A 20,416-nucleotide genomic window follows, 5' to 3' on the forward strand; every position below is an offset into this window, starting at 1 on the left:
GGCTCCAAACGGGTGTACCCGGTGTAACCATGACAACCAGGCCCGAGGCACAGGGGGAGGGCCGGGGCTCCTCCAGGGCGCTTGCTCTCATGCTCGCTCCTGCTCTCAACACCCACTGGGCAGAAGCCACAGGCACACGAGATGGAAAGAGAGCCTCAGGTTCTCCTGAAAGAAAGGAGGGGCCAACCTCTCTGAAGGACAGGACAGCCTGTCACCTACTAGCCTGTGACAGGCACAGCCACTGTCACAGGCCCCGGACTTAAGGAAGTCAAAGAAAAGAGCCCTCAGCTCGCCCAACCTGCCAGGTCAGCAATAAGAAATTGGAGAAAACGGATTTGGCAGCATCCAGAGGGTATTGAATATTCATCCCAACTGCCCATCAGCAAAATCCCTGCAGAATACACCCACTGACAAGTCAGCTTTCTACACCGGAGGCTGTCCTCCTAGAAGCTTGTTTATTGCTTTGTCAATTTTAATGCGCAATATTTAACAGCCAGACCAAGATACGGTTGTAAATATTTGGAAAATGAGTGCTGACATTTCCCTTATTGCTTCTGTATTTAGGAATATGTAATTGGAGGGTATTTTGGGTGCTAAAGAAAATCAGAAGGAAGCAAAGCAATGCTTCAAAATTAAAAGGAAAAATAAGTGATTAAGAGCTAAGAATCAAATATGCTGAACTAGCTTAAGAGTCCTGCTTAATGCCCCTGTGGTGTCACATCTGCCTTCAATGGTAGTAAAGGCTATGCTAAATCAACAAGACAGGAAGGGTGACGGGATTCCTTGAAGAGGCCCTTATGGATGTGCCTTTGGAACATGAAGTGCACCTCAGGAATGGTCAGTGATTGGATCCACACGTTTATCATGCCATCCAGCCAGGGATTTCAAAGAAACAAAGAGCCGCGGTGCGGCCCGGTCAGTCAGGGGCCCTGACAAGGACTGGTCTAGGGCACAAAGCACACAGTCTTCTTGGGAGCAGGTGACACCAGCTGTAGAGGGCTGATAAAAGGACCTCCATGAGTGAGCCAACAGTCCCTGGGTTTCTACGTCATGCTGTTCGAACAAGCATATTCAACAAAAGCATCTTCTAAAAGGCCGGGCAGGGGGACGATGATGTTCCTGTGGAAAACACCAGAGCAGGGTTAAGAATCCATGGTTTGAGAGGCAAGACATGGAAGAAGAGTAAAAAGAAGAGAAGCCAGCACTGGATTGAGCTCTGGTGTCCCAGGCCTTAGAGCCATCTGGTGGCAGAAGTGAGAAGAAACAGAGGTGCTCAAGGAGGCCCAATTTAAACTCCTTCACCATGAGCAAACTGTGTCTGGAGGAACCTCTACAGAGACTTTGTGATTCCAGTTTAAGAAAACAAATTTAACAGTCTGCTAAAGGGGTTCAGGGATGGTAAACCTGAGAGAGAGGGTGGATTAAATCAAAGTATATGTTACCAAAGAAGATTCCTGAGGCGGGGGGGGCGGGGGCAATACTATAATAGAATTAAATTAAGAGCCTGGGCTCTGGAGCCAGACTGCCTGTCTGGATTTGAATCTTGTCTCCGCCACTTATTATGGATCGCTGGGTAATTTATTTACCCTCTGTGTCAGTGTCCTCACCTATAAAACGGGTGAAACCAGCACCCCCTCGTGGAACTGCATGGACTAAGAATGAAGAGCATTATTGCATATAAAGCATTCAGGGTGGTGATGGGCACGCCAGAAATGCTCAATAGAGATCAGCTGCTATCACTACTGCAGTTACTTCTTCCGCCACCAGTGCTGAAACACCTCCACACAGCACTCTACAAAGAGAAACTGCTTCTGTAAATGAGATTAACAGTGCAGAAAGGATCTGGCGTGGGGGGGCAGGGTTGGGACGGGGTGTGCTATGCAGCACACAGGATCGTAGTTCCTTGATCAGGAACGGAACCTGTGGAAGCACAGGCTCCACAGTAGAAGCACAGAATTCTAGCCACTGGACCACCAGGGGAGCTCAAGAAAGGATCATTTCTGATACGGTCTAAAATAGGCCAAAGTCTCCCTTTATCATCCACCCCAACTGCTTCTGAATGACATTCATACCTGGATTCCCACCCCTATTTCCCAGTTTTTGGACTCTGGCGAGTCCTGATCTCTCGGAGCCTCAGATATTCCATTTATAAAACGGGCAAGCAGTAGTTTCTTCTCAAGGCTGCAGGAAAGGCGACTGAGGCCCATCCACACCAAGTGTCCAATACACGCTCTGACTCGTGGCCAGCCCTCTGGAATTTCTCCACTCCTACTTCCCCAAATAAAAGCTCTAGTAACAACCAGGGTGTGTGAGGAAAAGAGTAAAAATGAACACAAAGCCCTTTGGAAAATATTAAGTGCTAAGTGCATAAATATTTGATAAGGAGCGATCAGAACACTTAAGGGGGATGCACTCTCTCTGGTGCCGCAGTCCCTCCCAGGAGCTGCGCACGCTCAGCCTCAGCTCCCACCTTGCTCTCTGCGGCCCCCAGAGGGCCAGCCAAGTGCATTACCATGCTCCTCTGAGCAGAGGCCAAGCACCCGGGCACTTGCTCCCAAGTCTCCCATGCCAGTCGCTGCTTGTTCTCGCTTCATGGTGAAATTACAAACAAACTGACTCAGTGTAAGCCATGTGAGAGTTAAATATATAGCCCTCAGAGCAGATCCTGGGTCCCCTAACTCTTCAGGGGGCAATAAAATGATACAATGGAAAATAGAGGTATGTGGATATCAGAGCAACCTAGGCTCCTTGTTCCAATCTGTTTTCCATCTGACAAGCAAACTGTCCCTATCAAGGCTCCTAAACACTGGGAGCCTGGGTTTCCTCATTAGCAAAATGGGCATAAAGACATCTATATTATTTCACTGCTGGATGAATATGAAAAGAAAACAGAGGTATTAAGCACAAAGCCTGGCACCCAAGAGGTATTTAGTACATTTCTGTCCCCTTTCCCCTTTAGCTGTTATTGTTTCAGTTGCTAAGCCATGTCTGACTCTTTGCAACCCCAGGGACTGTAGCCCACCAGGCTCCTCTGACCATGGGATTTCCCAGGCAAGAATACTGGAGTGGGTTGCCATTTCCTTCTCCAGGCGTCTTCCCGACGCAAGGATTGAACCCACATCTCTTGCATCCCAGGTGGATTCTTATCACTGAGCTACCTGAGAAGCCCTACTTCCCTTTTAGTAGCACCAGAATTAATCCAAATCCAAATAACTAGAATCTTCAATGAACAAATTCTTTTTTCTTTCCTTAAGTAAATTCTGTCTTAGCTTCTACGTAATAAGACAATCAAGCAAATATTAGGAATTTATTTGAAAAGGCAGCACCAGTCAAGGTCCTAGGGTCAGTACCTCCTCTGCCTTCTATAGCTGGAACCACGTGATGGGCACTGAGGGGGTTCACAATCTGACCGTGAGGACAGAGGAGACCACAAAGGATGCAATTACTCAGAGAAGCAGACAAGCGGGTCCCTCAGCATCTTCCGCAACAAGGGTTCACACAAAACAGGGTCTCTGCTTAACCCCCCATTAACCTGCAAATCCACTTCAGCAGAACAGCCTCTTCCCTGGCATCTTGCTGTCCAAGTTTCAGCTCTAATTGGCCAGGGAACCATCCCATCACTTATCCAAGTCATTCATTCCAAACAGGACCCTGCTATGGGGCTAGAAGAGGTGAAGGATAAGCCCAGATGTTGCCACTTTGTAACCTCACGTTGCTGAAAATAACAAACACTGTGATCATTTGCAGTGGTGGCGCAGACGGGGTTTGGGCGCACACCATGGCTGTGAGCCATCAGAAACACCCTTTTTGCATGTTGCTCAAACCATCTTTGCAAAGTCGGTGAGGTATCTCTGCAAAGTCTTTGCAAAGATCCCACCCTTCACTGCATGGCTGCTGGTGCTTTCCTGCTCAGGGCCAGGCTTCTCCCTCTGCCTGCCACCAACCTAACTGGAGACAGGTACAGACAGAGAGAAAGAGCAGCAGAAACTTACCCTCTCATTAGAGGAAGAGCCTGATTAAGGTGAGAGTGTTTGCACACTGCCCCCTGACTAAGGCTCCCCAAATGAGTGTGTCCTTACAACCTGATGCAAGAAAGATCCCACCTGCCCAGGAGAGGGGAGCTCTCAACTGCTCCAATCCAGGGCAGGAGGGCAGGGCCTGGGTCAGGCAAACAGTGTGGGGGAAACGATTCAAACATGGCTCCATTTACCAGCTACATGACCCTGGGCTGATCACTTGACCTTTCCTGGGGTTGTTGTGAAATTTTGATAAAATAATCCCAAGCACCCCGTGCAAAGCAAACATTCAGTAAGAGCCTGTATTCTCCCTTTCGCCTCTGAGGTTCCTGTCTGCAAACAGGGGACAATGGGTACCTTGTTCACATCACTGCTGCAAGGATCATAGGAGACGACATTAAGAGACAGAGCTTTCCACAAACAGTCAAGTTGGCCTGCATATCCCACGGATATCAACATCGTCTCACATACACACAAACACATACTCATACAAGCGACTGGGAAAGTGTTCTGGATTAAAGGAATCTAAAGAGACATGACAACCAAATACGATTGTGACCTGTGACTCAATGCAGGTTTGGAAGGAGAAAACACTATAAGAGGCATTTTCAGGACAACTGGCAAAATGCTAGCACTGTCCTATAATCGCGTTAAATTCCCAGAGTCTGACAATGCTGCTGTGGTTCTAGAGTGTGTGCGTGCACTCAGTCGTGTCTGGCTCTTCACTATCACATGGAATTCTCTGGGCAAGGACACTGGAGTGGGTTGCCATTTCCTGCTCCAAGGGATCTTCCTGACCCAGGGATCGAACCCACGTCTCCTACATTGGCAGGCAGATTCTTTACCACTGAACCACCTGGGAAGCCCGCTATTATGGTTGGGTGGGACCCAGTCCTGATCTTCAGAGACCCACACTGAACTATTTAGGAGGAAGTGTCCTGATGCTGGCAACTTAACTCTTAAATGACTCAAAATCGACAAAAACTGACACACGGAGGGAGAAACAAACATGGTAAGATGTGAACAACTGGTCATCACAGGAAGGGAATACGGGTCTTGTAGCTTCCTGCACACGTGAAATTTCTCAAACTAGAAAGCGGGGAAATAAAAGCAGCCCGTCCAAGGGCTCAGCACTCGACTCGTCCTGCCTCCCTGCATCTCAACAGCTGGAAGAGGCACGTGGGACCCCCCCCCCGGGACCCTCACCTGGCTGCAGCACCCGGATCTCTAGCAGGTTGGAGGTCCTCTCGGCCAGCCGCATCCAGCTGTTGTTGTAGTTCCTCCGCCACAGCTCCGCCACACACTGGTACTTGCCCGCCTCCGTGTCGCTGGCTCGGCTAATGCTCAGCCGGACGTTGTTGCTGGATTCTGCCTTCTCGATGGCCGTCCGGGTCCGGAAGCTGGAAGATCTGTCCCCCCACTGGACTCCTCCATCCCGGGTGAAGGTCACCAGATCGTGGAACTCGTTGGTGCCCACCGGCTGGAACCACCACGTCACTGACACAGGGACCCGGGAGAGATAATGGGGTTTGATGATGCACTGCAGGTCGAAGGACTCGTTGTAGGTTACCCCCGGTGTGCGGGAGACGGCAGTGACTGAGAAGCCCGTTTCTGGAGAGAGAGCAGAGAGAGGAAGATAGACACATCCATCTGCATGGAGACAGACACTTGGCTTCCTCAGGGCAGTGGGACGCAGTGACAGCTCCTGGCAAAAGCTAACAGAACAAAGGCTCACACACGGGGCTGTTTTGTTTTTTTTTTTTAATTGGAGGCTATATACTTTATAATATTGTAGTGGTTTTTACCCTAGATGTCCATCGGCGGACGAATGGATAAGAAAGTTGTGCTATATATACACGATGAAATATTACTCAGCTATAAAAAAGAATGCATTTGAATCACTTCTAATGAGGTGGATGAAACTGGAGCCTATTATACAGAGGGAAGTAAGTCAGAAAGAAAAACACTAATACAGTATATTAAGGCATATATATGGAATTTATAAAGATGGTAACAATGACCCTGTATGCGAGACAGCAAGAGAAACAAATGTAAAGAACACGGGGCTCTTTTGATGCTCAGGCCAGTATTACTTCTGCTAGCGTGCTGACACACAAACCCAACAATTCACAGGACCTCACAGAAAGAGGCTGGCGGTGATTATCCTTAAGCAGCACTAGCAAACCCTTCCCAATGAAACGTTCAGTTGGATTTCTGTCGCGTTGATGCCCACCCCACCCCTGAACAGCAGAGACTGAGTGCATGGAGGCGGGACCATCCCTAGACAGCTTGGATTCCACGATGAAACAGGAGAATGAAGCCCAGTGCCGACTGCCTTCAGGCCCGGCCCATCAGCGCGCTTCTGATGGAGAAGCGGGAGGCAGGCAGGGCAGGTGCCCTTGCTCCCTGGGCAGGGCAGCTCGGGCTGGCTCCCCAGTCTGACCTCCATCTCCTCATGGAATCCAGGGAAAAGAGGCAGCAAAGGACCCACAGCAGGAAGGACCAATCTTCAGAACGGGGGACCTTGGGCAAAGCGGGGCCCTGCAGGTGTGCTAGGCTGAGTCTCTCCATATTCCAGCATCCCTAACCCCAAATACTGACTCCTCAGGACGGGTGATTAGAGTCCCGTCAGCCCTGACAGTATGATGGACCATTAACACATTGGTTACGATCCTACAACTGAGCAGCCAGAATTTCCTGAGCACTATCTGTGTGCCCTATCTAACACTGTGCAGGAGACGGGGATCGAGACCATCCCCATGGAAAAGAAATGCAAAAAAGCCAAATGGCTGTCTGGGGAGGCCTTACAAACAGCTGTGAAAAGAAGAGAAGCAAAAAGCAAAGGAGAAAAGGAAAGATATAAGCATCTCAATGCAGAGTTCCAAAGAATAGCAAGAAGAGATAAGAAAGCCTTCCTCAGCGATCAATGCAAAGAAACAGAGGAAAACAACAGAATGGGAAAGACTAGAGATATCTTCAAGAAAATTAGAGATACCAAGGGAGCATTTCATGCAAAGATGGGCTTGATAAAGGACAGAAATGGTATGGACCTAGCAGAAGCAGAAGATATTAAGAAGAGGTGGCAAGATACACGGAAGAACTGTACAAAAAAGATCTTCATGACCAACATAATCATGATGGTGTGATCACTCACCTAAAGCCAGACATTCTGGAATGTGAAGTCAAGTGGGCCTTAGGAAGCATCACTATAAACAAAGCTAGTGGAGGTGATGGAATTCCAGTGGAGCTCTTTCAGATCCTGAAAGATGATGCTGTGAAAGTGCTGCACTCAATATGCCAGCAAATTTGGAAAACTCAGCAGTGGCCACAGGACTGGAAAAGGTCAGTTTTCATCCCAATCCCAAAGAAAGGCAATGCCAAAGAATGCTCAAACTACCGCACAATTGCACTCATCTCACACGCTAGTAAAGTAATGCTGAAAATTCTCCAAGCCAGGCTTCAGCAATACGTGAACCGTGAACTTCCAGATGTTCAAGCTGGATTTAGAAAAGGCAGAGGAACCAGAGATCAAATTGCCAACATCCACTGGATCATGGAAAAAGCAAGAGAGTTCCAGAAAAACATCTACCTCTGCTTTATTGACTATGCCAAAGCCTTTGACTGTGTGGATCACAATCAACTGTGGAAAATTCTGAAAGAGATGGGAACCCCAGACCACCTGACCTGCCTCTTAAGAAACCTGTCTGCAGGTCAGGAAGCAACAGTTAGAACTGGACATGGAACAACAGACTGGTTCCAAATAGGAAAAGGAGTATGTCAAGGCTGTATAGGGTCACCTTGCTTATTTAACTTATATGCAGAGTACATCATGAGAAACGCTGGACTGGAAGAAGCACAAGCTGGAATCAAGATTGCCGGGAGAAATATCAATCACCTCAGATATGCAGATGATACCACCCTTATGGCAGAAAGTGAAGAGGAGCTAAAAAGCCTCTTGATGAAAGTGAAGGAGGAGAGTGAAGAAGTTGGCTTAAAGTTCAACATTCAGAAAACTAAGATCATGGCATCTGGTCCCATCACTTCATGGGAAATAGATGGGGAAACAGTAGAAACAGTGGCTGATTTTATTTTTCTGGGCTCCAAAATCACTGCAGATGGTGACTGCAGCCATGAAATTAAAATACAGTTACTCCTTGGAAGAAAAGTTATGACCAACCTAGCATATTTAAAAGCAGAGACATTACTTTGCCAACAAAGGTCCGTCTAGTCAAGGCTATGGTTTTTCCAGTGGTGATGTATGGATGTGAGAGTTGGACTGTGAAGAAAGCTGAGTGCCGAAGAATTGATGCTTTTGAACTGTGGTGTTGGAGAAGACTCTTGAGAGTTGTTTGGACTGCAAGGAGATCCAACCAGTCCATCCTAAAGGAGATCAGTCCTAGGTGTTCACTGGAAGGACTGATGTTGAAGCTGAAACTCTAATACTCTGGCCACCTGATGTGAAGAGTTGACTCATTGGAAAAGACTCTGATGCTGGAGAGATTGGGGGCAGGAGGAGAAGGGGATGACAGAGGATAAGATCGCTGGATGGCATCACCAACTCAATGGACATAGGTTTGGGTAGACTCTGGGAGTTGGTGATGGACAGGGAGGCCTGGCATGCTGCGGTTCATGGGGTCGCAAAGAGTTGGACACGACTGAGCGACTGAACTGATCATGTGCCAGGCATGGTGCCAACTGCTTCACTTTCACGTCACTTCACTGAATCCTCAAAACAACCTTGCAGGACAGGTGGGCTTAGCACTCTTTTCTTACAGAGAGGAAACAGAGGAGGCCCAGAGAGTGTATATAAATTGCCCAGTATCAAGCTGCCAGTAAAAGGCAGTCAGACTACAAACATGTATATCACCGATTCCAGGGACTTATTAGGTGGCTTTACTCCTGGGAAGCATAAGGCAGTAGTTAGGTTAAAGGCACAGACCCTGGAGCCAGATGCCCAACTTCGACACTTTCTACTTGTGTGATGTTGAACGAGTTACTTAATCTTCTGCCTCTATTTCCCCACCTGTAAAACGGGTCTTTGTGAAGACTGAATGAGTTAGTATATGTAAAATACTTGGAATAGTACCTTCCAAGGTACTATTACAGTATTACTGCATTTTGTTACATATATAGTAATACATTGTAATACTTATTATTACATATATAGTTCGTTTTTTTTAAAAAAAGACTTAAAGGAAAGTATTTTAAACTCCATTGGTAAAAGACAAGGTACGGAATGAAATCTTTTGGCAGAGTTAGGTCAGAATCCCTTGGTAAGTCCTGGCTGTGGGAACCACAGATATACGATGAATATGAAAACATTTCAGAGGACAGGGACATCACTGGTGGTCCAGTGGTTGAGAATCAGCCTTCTAATGCAGAAGACTGGGTTTGATCCCTGGTCAGGGAACTAACATCCCACATGCCATGGTGCAGCTAAGCCTGTGCCCCAACAAAGACCCAGAGAAGCCAAAAGGTAAAAAAACAAAAACCATATACACACGGTTTAAAAAAAATTCAGAGGACAACCTGATGCTATAAAATTCCTTCTACCTCTAACCACCCCTCAAGACATTCCTAGGCTCACAGGAAGGAGAGACGCCCCCTGTTGGACACCCAGGACTCTCCTCATAGGTTCCTTTCCCATATGTCCACAGAGGATGCTGAGCAGAGGTTCAGGGATTGAGCTGAACAGGAAACTCAACCACTAGATGAGGTTTCCAGACACAGAAATCTGAGCTGCATGGTGAGTGCAGAAAGCAGGTCAGTCTTTGGGATTAAGCTTTGGAAAGGAAAAGTAGTTCTGATCTGGGGCGGGTGGTGACACAGGGCTTTGGTGAGGGCAAAACCACTTGGGGCTGCCCCTTCCAGTGGGGTGTGCCCAGAAACAGCAGCAGCCCTCCCAACGAGGAAGGTGAGCATGGTCCAGGGGTGGGATGCGAAATCGCTGAGGACAACTGATGTCACAGTCTCTTGGCAAACAGGAACACCTAACATGACAAGGTACCTTCCCAGCAAAGTAGCTGACTGGTCTTGTAAAATGTAATATTCAGATTCCATTAGGCAGATAAATGTTAATGGAAGCCTCTTTAACTACCCCATGAAAAGGAAATCTAATATACCCTGTTTTAGCCAGGGTATCAAGGTATCTTAATTTCGTGCTAATCAGGAAATGGCTTTCTTTAGGAAGAACTGTATGGAGGAAAAGATAAAAACATAGGCTTTGAAAAAAATTTTAAGGCAGATTGCTGGCTTCCTGGGTTCAAGACTGTGGGTTTGTCATTTAAAAGCTATAGCCCTGGGCAAATGAGTTATCCCCTCTAAGGAGTCTCCTTGTAAAATGACAGTGTTTACTTATAGGCTAGGTGAGGATTCTAAGGGACAATTAAACTTTATTTACACTCAGCCAGGAAGGGTAGTAAATGGTAAATAAATGGTGAAAGGTTTTGTCCTACCCTTCTCTGCCAGGCTCTAAACTGCCAGGAGGGCTGAGCCCCTGCTTCCATTCTTCTAGGTTAGTTTTAGCAGTGGTCTTTGCTCCTCTATCTGGGACCACCCAGGCCAGAATGCTTACAACTTCATTCCTACCACCCAGACCCAGGAGTAGTAACAATGCCCGGTTGTCACCCATCCCCTGGGCCCACCATGCTGAACCACTGTTGGTTCCCTGAACCCCATCCATACTTCATCAATGCTTTCTTCAATCAAAACCTTTGGAAGGTGCTGTACATTTCCCATGTGCTTCCCTGGTGGGTCAGATGATAAAGAGTCCACCAGTGCAGGAGACCCAGGTTCGATCCCTGGGCTGAGAAGATCCCCTGGAGAAGGAAACGGCAACCCATTCCAGTATCCCATGGACAGAGGAGCCTGGCAGGCTGTAGTCTACGGGGTGGCAAAGAGTCAGACACGACTGAGTGACTTTTTCTCATAAGTGTCTTGATACGGGAGCATCTCCCACAACGGTCCCACCAAAAGACAGCAGAGCTTACTTACCGAGAGCGGTGATGGAGACAAGAGTGCTGGCCCGGCGCTCCCCCACGATCTGCCACTCGTTGTCCACGGCCCGCACCCATTCGGTCACGTGGCATTCGTACTGGCCCTCGTCTTCCTTCCTGGTGTTGAAGATGCTCAGGCTGAACGAGTTGGGCTGGACCTGCTCCATCTGGACGCCCCCAAAGCTGCTGCGCTCCCAGTAGGATGTGCCGGGCTCCACAGTGCCGTCTCGGTCCAGCCACATGATGTTGCTACGGCGGTTCTGCCGGTCCACCAGCTGCCAGATGACGGAGAAGCGGCTGGGTGGCCGGCCCGTCGTCCGGATGTTGCAGGTAAGGTGCAGACTGTCGCCCTCCAGGATGACGCTGGCGTTGCTGGCCACATCCACAAAGATGCTGCTCTCTGGGGAGAGGGAGAGAGTGCCACGCTGGGGCTTTCTGGGCTCCACTGTGCCCTCCCCACAGACGTCACAGGAGAAGGGGTACGAATGTCACTCTATTCAGGTACAGGGGACCTGGGAGGATGCAAGCCCTCTGATGCTTGCTGCCACGAGCCCTGGCTGGCTCTGGGCTTTGCTGCCTAGGATTTTAGACCTGATAACCTAGGAGGGCCTTTGCTGGGTACAAAGATAACATGTGGGACATTGAGGGCCTAAGACCTGAAACTGAATCAGAACCTAAGAAATATGTCATCAAACATTACCCTTAGGGCATAAAACAATTTATCAGGTACAGTCAGCCCTCCATATCCATAGGTTCCACATAAATGGATTCAACCAACGGTGGATAGAAAAGATTAAAAAAAAAAAAATCCAGAAAGTTCCAAAAAACAAAACTTGAATTTTGGCAAATTGGCAGCTTTACATAGCATTTACATTGTATTAGGTATAAATAGTCTAGAGATGATGAGTGTAGGTTATATGTAAATCCAAAAAGCCACCTTGTATAAGGGACTTGAGCATTCTCAGATTTGGGGTGGTCTTGGAACCAATCCCCTCTCAGAGTCTGATGGATGGCTAGAATGTGTTCAGCAGGGTTAAGAATTTTTGACTTGGATTTTCAGTGAGTTAAATAGCTTGAAAATTCTACTTCACCTCATCTTCCCATCATTTAGGGCTACAGCAGTCAAATGAAAGCTGAGCAGTCATATATGCCATTTGAGTCTTTCAGAGCAATATCAGGAAGTAGGAAAAAAAGTGCCAGGAAGTATTTGGAGGACAGCACATGCTTTCTTCCTTGGCTGTGAGCAACAATGCAGCGGCAATGGCCTCATTTCACAGAGCGAGTGGCGAGCAACTTTTCAGGCTTTCATCAACAAAGAGGAACAGACCGAAGGCAGTGGCTCGCCTTCCCGTGGCCATCCACCTCGCCCAGGGGTTCTGCTGCTCTCGACCCTGACTTTCTGCCAGTTAAACTCCAGGATAAGGATTCTACTCCCTTTATTCCTGTGCTACTCACTTAGCTATCTGACCTCCTCCAATGGAATTATTTAAGCTCTACATGCCTTCTTCAATGGGCTAGGTGGGGAGAGTGTTATTTATATTGTGAATTTTTTAAAGATTATAAAGTAAATAAGCCAATGTCTATAAATCACCTAATACATAGGTTTTCAAAAACTGGTCATCATGATAATTAATTTTACTATTCCCATTAACTATTTGTTTTTCATAAAGACCTTGGGTATTTTAATCTATCTTGATTATGCATATATTATTTTGTATAATTATCTATAGAGATCAAAAAGCAAGGCATAAAAAAACAGAAAGCACCAGATTAATCTGGCTCCAATTTTCTGGGCATCATCCACATAAAACATATACAATTTTGAATCAGTCAATCAATCTAATCCCAGATCAAGGGGCACACCCAATTACTGAGGGGAAAGGCATATCCATGACCATGCATTTGGAGTCAGTCTTAGCCCTGTGTTTTCCCCACAGGCAGAAAGAGGCAAAGATAAGCACTGAGCCCGGGCATGGAGCTCTTGCTATAGTGAACGTGTCGGCCACCCATTCTGGATAAGCTTGTTTCACGTGAAAAATAGACAGAGTGGGGAATAGGAATTTTCCCAGGAGCCACACCAAGATGATTCATGGTGATGATAGATCTCCTAAGTAGCTACCTCTACAGCACTCATGTCTAAAATCTAGGATTTGGAGGCAGACAGACCAGGTTCCAGGCCCCAGTCTACTGCCCCCTAACCCTGCAGTCTTGGGGCTCTTACTTAATCTACACAAGCTTTCACTTCTCCTGTGCAAAATGGAAGTACTAATAGTCCTACTTCTAAAGGTCATGACACTGAGAGTATCAGATCAGATAATTATTTTTCATCATTGTTAATAGTAACAATATTCCTCTTTAGATTAAAGACTCATTAATGACTCACTTCCAGTGCTATCAATTCAAAGCGAGAAATTAAAGAAGGGCAACTTTGGCATCAATGGAAAAACAAAGTCTCCTCTTGCCTTAAGCAGAATGACTTACAAGGCATCACTCCCACCCACTACTATCACCCTAATGGGCTCTTCTATAAGCCCTGGCTCATTTGTTACGATGGCTGCTGTTTGGGAATCTGCTATTTGAGCAAGCCTGAAAAAACCAAGCAGTTAGATGTGAAACTACAAGGGGAAAAAAAAAAAAAAACATTCTGCAGCCCAGGCAAAAGCAAATACAGACACAAAGCTAACTGCCCATTAAGACTATTTACAAGTGTTTCCAAGCTTGAGAAAAAGGCAGCCAGCAATTTAAAACTCTCTGGATTAAATGAAAACCAGGACAGAACTAATGAGAATCTAAGTGCATGGTCACAGCGAAATTCCAAATCAGGAGACTGATGGTGGAGCACAGGCTAAGCGCAGAGCAGTCGATCTGGAGTTAGAAGCAGATATTTCTAACGCAATGCAAGCTTGACCACTAAACGGAACCGGCTTAGCCACTTCCCAGTATGATGCTCTGGTCTCTTCATTCAGAGGATGGACAGAATACTATTGGATTGGAGGGCTGGGAGTGGAGGAGGAGATGAGATGCGCAGAAGCAGTTTGGGCTCTTGGGAGATAAAGCGCCATTAAAATCCAGGTCTTTACTATCACCATTACCGATGTGATTCACTGTGTTCTTTGAGACTTACCCACGTGGCCTTGGGGCAGGATCTGGTGGTGCTGGGGAACTCTAACTACCCAGTTATCTGCTGGAAAAGCAATATAGCAGGCCACAGATCATCAAACAAGTTCTTGGAAGGGGACAGGGGAAATCGCTTAGTACAAAAAACAGAGCAAGGACACAGTGTGGCTGTCCTTCACTGGATCCTTAGAGAACAATGAGGAATTAGTCGCAGATTTAAAAGTAGAGAGTCCGTGGTTAAGGCAAGCAGATTTAAAAGTAGAGAGTCCGTGGTTAAGGCAAGCACAGACCGACAGGAAAATAGTAAAGAAGGGGCATCCAGTTCAACAAATTCCATTCTACAAATATTCAGCAAGCATCTACCCTATGCAAAGCACCATGCTAAGCATTGCAGGGGGAAATAAGAAAGAAAAGAACTTCAAGACAATGAGATGTGTGTCAGAGAGCAATTAAAAAAAAAAATAATAAGCACAAAAGAAAGCCATCCTGTTGGTGAGAAAAGGAAAAAAAACAGCGGCAAGACCCCTGTTGTCTGTGTTTTTCTTCACACTTTAAACTGTATTAAAAATGTCAAAGTGTAAATAAAAATATTAAGGGAATCATTACAGGCCTAAGAGAAAGAACAGTTTGAGCAGTGGAGAAAAAGGTTAAAGGTTAGTTTAAAAACTTCACCATCTTGTTTAAAATCAGAGCATTCTAAGGTTTCTCTTTTTACTAAAAATAAAACTATGAGAGAAATGAGATATTAATAAGGACATGCTGATACTATGAATGATTAAACCCAAGATAAGCAAACACAGGCAGTCCCCTAATCCCGCAGTCCTGACCGATACCCACCCAGACAATGCCAGCTACAAGCAGGCAGGGAGCCCACCTAAGCAACCCTGGAAATGATCTAAAGCTTTAAAAGCCTCTGCTCCAGGATGATGTGAGAGGTCCCATCCACTGACTTTTAAAAGCCCACTTCCAGAAGGGAAGAGACAATTAGGGAAATGCCAATCCCTACACCCTCAAACCCAGAAAGCAAATCTTTCCTAATAATGCTCTTCAGGATTTAAAATCCTCCCATAAAAGACCAACCCTCTTAAGTGAGGTTTCAAGACAGGCACCCACCCATTTCTTCTGGGATTTAATTCCCACATGGGAGTGAACAGCTGTGCTGGAGTCCTGGTTGGTCTCCAAACTGAGCTGGCACTGTTGGCATTTTTACAGAGCTGATAGCATTCGGATCTGCCAGGCCCCTCGCCAGCCTGCAAACACACACCTGATGCTCTGCCTACTAGAGGGGCAAGGTGGCAGGGTGCTAAGTGTGGGCAGGCGAGCTGGAGAAAGGAGGGGGGTTTTCTCTGCCAGCTGCTGGAACCTGCCCTGCCCTCCCCACAGCTCTTCTCTTCTCCCCGAACTTCCCTGATGATGCTAGCTCTAGGACCAGACCAGTGGGAGGAGGGGAAGAAAGCGGTCCCTCCCTATACTTACTGATGGGGAGGACAATGATGGGTATGTTCTTGGGACGCTTGCTCTCCTTGTCGATGAATTCCCCGGTCACTGTTTTCTCCCTCTCCGTCACACGACAGTTGTATTTGCCGCTGTCCTCCTGGCGGAGGTGGTAGATCTTCAGCACGAAGACACTGTCGCTCTCCTTGACCACTTGGAGCTCGCCCCTGGCCTCCCGATGGGCGAATTCACTGTTGAGGACTGGCACGGCGTTGGGCCCCATGCTGGCGATGAGTGAGCTGTTGAAGGCCCAGGAGACAGCGAAGTAACGGTCAGGAATGTTCTGTGCCTCCAGGATGCATCTGAACTCCATCGGCTCTCCCACCGTGTACAGCCGCTTCTCCGTCTCCAGCCGAACGGTGAACTCTTTGTCTGAGAAAACAAATAACAAAGTGGAGGCATTCTGGGTGACCAAGGGCCCCAGCGCTCCAAGCTGCATCAGCAAATTCCCACCGTCGCCACCTTCTCAACAAGCTGACTACTGGGAAGGCACTGCCATACCTGTCTTAAGAGAAAACTCTCAAATATCTCAGAGGAAACTCAAAGGTAGCCAGACCCAGAAAGTTTAAGGGTCTTGTTAATCCCAATCAAGATGACGAAGCTCTGTCTGCAGCTTATAATGCCTTAGATTTCACTCCCAGAGATCAGCAAGCAATATCACTCCTAATTTTACTTGCATGGCAGATTACAAAGGTCCAACCTTGATCTATATGCCCAGAACTCCATCAAAGCATCAGGAGTACAAATATTTTCAGTAGATATTATAGACATTACCCTGCTAGACTTGTGAGACAAAATTACCCCAGGTGCTGACCCCAATCTTAATAAATATTCTTTCTCTCAGTCTATCTATCTGGAGAGAGAAAAAAAATGTCTATTTTTCTCAGTCTATTTATATATATAGAGAAAAATGTCTCCCACCCTCATATGAATACTGGAAATAAAAACCCCTAACAAAATTGCATAGGAAAAGTGAAAACTAATGTCTTTTCACTAGACCATCATCCTTCGGATCAAATCTCTAGAAAGATGGAGGGGGCAAGTACCTACTTCCGCTGACAGCCACATGACCTCTAAAACAGTCAATGAACCCAAGCACCCTTCAAAGAACCAGAAGCTTAATCAGGAATGAGGGGAGGGGGCAGGGCAATGATCAAAGAAGGGCTCACTGCCACTAACTGTCCCGCACACCATGTAATGGTGTGTCTGTCAATGCCATGAGACAATTATCGTGTCTCATGGGCACTGGTGGCAGGGGACAAAGGAGTGAAGGGCTGGAGAAGCTTCTGGAAACAGAGTCACAGAGCCTTGGGTAGGGGAGGCTGTAGCTTCAACCACTGCCCAAGTCCTTCTCTTCCCAGTTCCAGCTCTGTTCCTCTAAAGAGAACACGGAAGGGAGAATCTCATCACAGGGATGTTTGAATTCCTTGTAGAATCATAAGCTCCAATCTCAACTGTCTTCCTTACACTGGCATTCCCAAGTCTTTACGTCTATTATTAGCGCCTTTGCCTTGTTCTTTTTTTCTTTGGCCACCCTCTGTCGCACGTGGGATCCTAGTTACCATGCTGCTGCTGCTGCTGCTGCTAAGTCGCTTCAGTCGTGTCTGACTCTGTGCGACCCCAGAGACGGCAGCGCAGCAGGCTCCCCCGTCCCTGGGATTCTCCAGGCAAGAACACTGGAGTGGGGTGCCATTTCCTTCTCCAATGCATGAAAGTGAAAAGTGAAAGGGAAGTTGCTCAGTCGTGTCCGACTCCTAGTGACCCCATGGACTGCAGCCCACCAGGCTCCTCCGTCCATGGGATTCTCCAGGCAAGAGGACTGGAGTGGGCTGCCGTCGCCTTCTCTGTTAGTTACCATGACCAGGGATGAAACCCTCGCCCCCTGTGTGGGAAGCACAATCTTAACCACTGGACTACTGGGGAAATCCCACCTTGCCTTGCTCTTATCCCCTATTCCATGCACTATTCAAGCAGATGAGAATCCCGTTTCCCTAAAAACACAGGAATCACAAGAGTGCTTGCTTCCACATTACCCTCCTCGTTTTGTACCCACCCATTCCTCAGGCTCTTCATCTCCTCCCTTCCCACCGGAGCCAGTGTCTTGCCCCAAATACCTATCTTCTCCAGTGAATCAGCCTCTTCCTTTTATTACCCAAACTTGCTGACAAAGTGAACTAGACCCAATGACTCTAGGGTCTCACTTCCAAAATGACACCTGTTGCCTCCGCTTCCCCTCCCAAAAGACCAACCTGAGAGATGTGGGTTTCACTCTGCCAGCCTCTGTCTAGACACACCCACCCACATGGGACTGAACCCATGTCAGCTGCCAGACACTAGCTTTCTGGTCAACCACACTGCAGTAACTTATAACTCAACGTCAGTGATTTAAACAAACAAACAAAAAAAATCACCCCTTCCAAATAAATGCCACCAAAGACTTACAAACAGGCCCCCCAGACCTCAGACTTCCCACTTCCTCAGAGTGAGGCTGGTTGCAACAGTGGCAGTCTTCCTTAGAGTCTTCTGATCTCATGGGAATTCCCCCTCCTGACATGGTGAAGCCTTCACATTGCCAGGTTAAGATGAGATTCCTCCTTTCTGCCCAGCAATTTGCCCTTGATCTTCCCTAGTCAATTAAACCTCTGATTTATGCTTTTTCCAATCCCCTCTCCCTCCTCAGCTCACTGAAATTTTGCTTCTGACCTTCTCCCACACTTCACTGACTGAGCAAATATCTCCAGTGACACCCCCGCCCCTCAACCCATCACAGCCGAAGGCTTAGGTTCTAGCCTCTGGACCAGCTCTCCTACTTTGTGTCCATACCACTTTCCTTCCTGCTTCTTGCCAACTGGCCTGACCACTCTGTTTCTCTGTCACTGGGACTTGCTTCCTTGACCGCCTCTCACTGCCACAGTTCTCCTGGGTCCTTTCCCAATTTCATCCCACGGGCTTCTCCTGGGGCCTCATCAGTCCCAAGTTCAAGCTCCAACTGAGCTCCATGTCTGATGACATGCTGGCTGCTTCACACACAGAGCATCTCCATGAGAGTCTGCTTGCAGGATGGCCTCCTTGACCAAAACTGACAAGAACAAAAGAAAAGCTAACCAGTGCTGCCACCAAGGGGAAGCAGAGGCCTTCAAGTCTGACTCGGCACATTACCTCATCCCTCCTTATCACAGTTCAAGGCATCACCCTGAGCCCCAGCCTCAGGGCTCCCAACAGTTGCGTTCCTCCTTCCCTAGTACGCTCCATCCTGTCTGCCCCTGGCACCCACTGCTCCCTTCCCAGGTCAGCGCCACTGACCCAGCTGCGGCCTCATCAGCCCTTCCCTCCCTGGTCTCCTGACTTCTGATCCAACCTGTCAGGTCAACCCTAGGTGGCCTCCATGGTTTTCCCTTTCTCAAACCCAGTCTGATTGTGCCACTGATGTGTTTACAAATCTCTATTCCCTCCTCCAAGTGTCTACAGCAGTGGTTTTCAGACTCTGCTTGGGCAGAGGAGAGGGGGGGTCTTCCTCTCCACATACAAAGTCTTTTATTGCCTGATACAGAAAACATTTGGTTGAGGCAAGGAGGGGACACTGTAGGCCTCACATGCCTTCCTTCAGCACCTCCCACCATGGCATCTACGCAAGCACACCAACACACACACACACACACACACACACACACGTCCACCCACAAAGCGACTGCTCAGGCACCTCTATGGGGCTCCTACGAGTCCAAGGAGAACAGCTTGAGAGATGCTTGGACCAGAGAGTCAAAGCCAAGCTCACATTACAGCAGATGGGGCTTCAGGCCATCTTTCCTATCTCCTATCTCTTATCTCTCACCACTCATATCTGGAACTCAGCATCTGCCTACCCTTGATTTCTCTGTGCTTGCCAAACATGACAAATAATTCTGTACCTTTATGCTTCTCCTCCTGATGCCTGCTCAAGCTTCAAGCCTCAACTCAAAGTCACCAAATGTGTTGGTTTTCCTGACTCTGCTTTAACGACCCCATCCAGGGAAAACACTGTTGTCAGAAGAATTATATTCACTGTGTCCCCAGGGCACCCCATCCACCACACCATCATCACACTCACTGCCCTCCACTCAGCCCCTGGCTTTCATACCTGCAGTTCCCTAAGGCAGGGACCAAGAGTTCTTCAGCTCTGAGTCCCCGAGGCCTACCACCCCACCTGCAGTGCTGCAGAGACTTACTAAATGTGACTGAAATGAAGTAAGAGAAGGGCAACACTGGGGCCACAATCACTGAACCAGAACATCACTAGGACACGGAGTGAAATCATCGACTTTTTGTTTTTTTTCACCTGGTTTTCCCTTTGCTTAGTCTGGATACATTTGCTGAGCAAATTCCAAAAAAAAAAAAAAAAAAATCCTGATTCCAAATTGGCAAGATTAAAATAAAGAAGATTAACTGATGCAACCTAATTTAAAAGCATTAAGACTCAAAATGTGGCCCAGACTTCTGAAGCTGCTCTTAAAACCAGCCAGGAAGGGAAGGGATAAATATGAAATAAAGCACCTTCTGTGGATTTCTTAGTACCAGAAGTTTCAGAAGCTGCTAAATACTCTGGATCCTACAGAACAGATAAAGTGCTCCCAGTCCAGGAGCCTAACCCTCCTTGTAAAGTTCTAACATCCATCAGGCAGCCAGAGAATCGCTTCTGCCCTGTTGGCTCTAGAGCTGTGCTTGACAAAGCGCAGACTGTCTACACTGGAAGTATACTGAAAACTCAGCTTCCCAGGTCCCAACCCGGAAGCCTGACTCAGAAATTTGTACTGCGCA

The 20,416-nt window shown here is 47.4% G+C and overlaps 1 protein-coding gene across 5 annotated transcripts in view; it reads right to left on the reverse strand.

Moving 5' to 3' along the window:
- Nucleotides 1-20,416, reverse strand: part of IGSF3 (immunoglobulin superfamily member 3) — a 131,937-nt gene that overhangs the window by 41,728 nt on the left and 69,793 nt on the right. For 3 of the 5 annotated variants that reach the window (XM_069601755.1, XM_069601758.1, XM_069601790.1), the window contains exons 5-8: nt 15,605-15,994; nt 14,136-14,195; nt 11,010-11,411; nt 5,223-5,627 (exon numbers count right to left, since the gene is read on the reverse strand). In XM_069601755.1, the coding sequence (XP_069457856.1) occupies nt 5,223-5,627; nt 11,010-11,411; nt 14,136-14,195; nt 15,605-15,994 (1,257 nt within the window). The remainder of the gene's footprint in view (nt 1-5,222; nt 5,628-11,009; nt 11,412-14,135; nt 14,196-15,604; nt 15,995-20,416) is intronic. The other 2 variants (XM_069601779.1, XM_069601770.1) reach the window with 1 other exon arrangement.

Source organism: Ovis canadensis, chromosome 1 (genome assembly GCF_042477335.2).
Source record: "Ovis canadensis isolate MfBH-ARS-UI-01 breed Bighorn chromosome 1, ARS-UI_OviCan_v2, whole genome shotgun sequence".
In the NCBI taxonomy this organism is placed as follows: domain Eukaryota; kingdom Metazoa; phylum Chordata; class Mammalia; order Artiodactyla; family Bovidae; genus Ovis; species Ovis canadensis.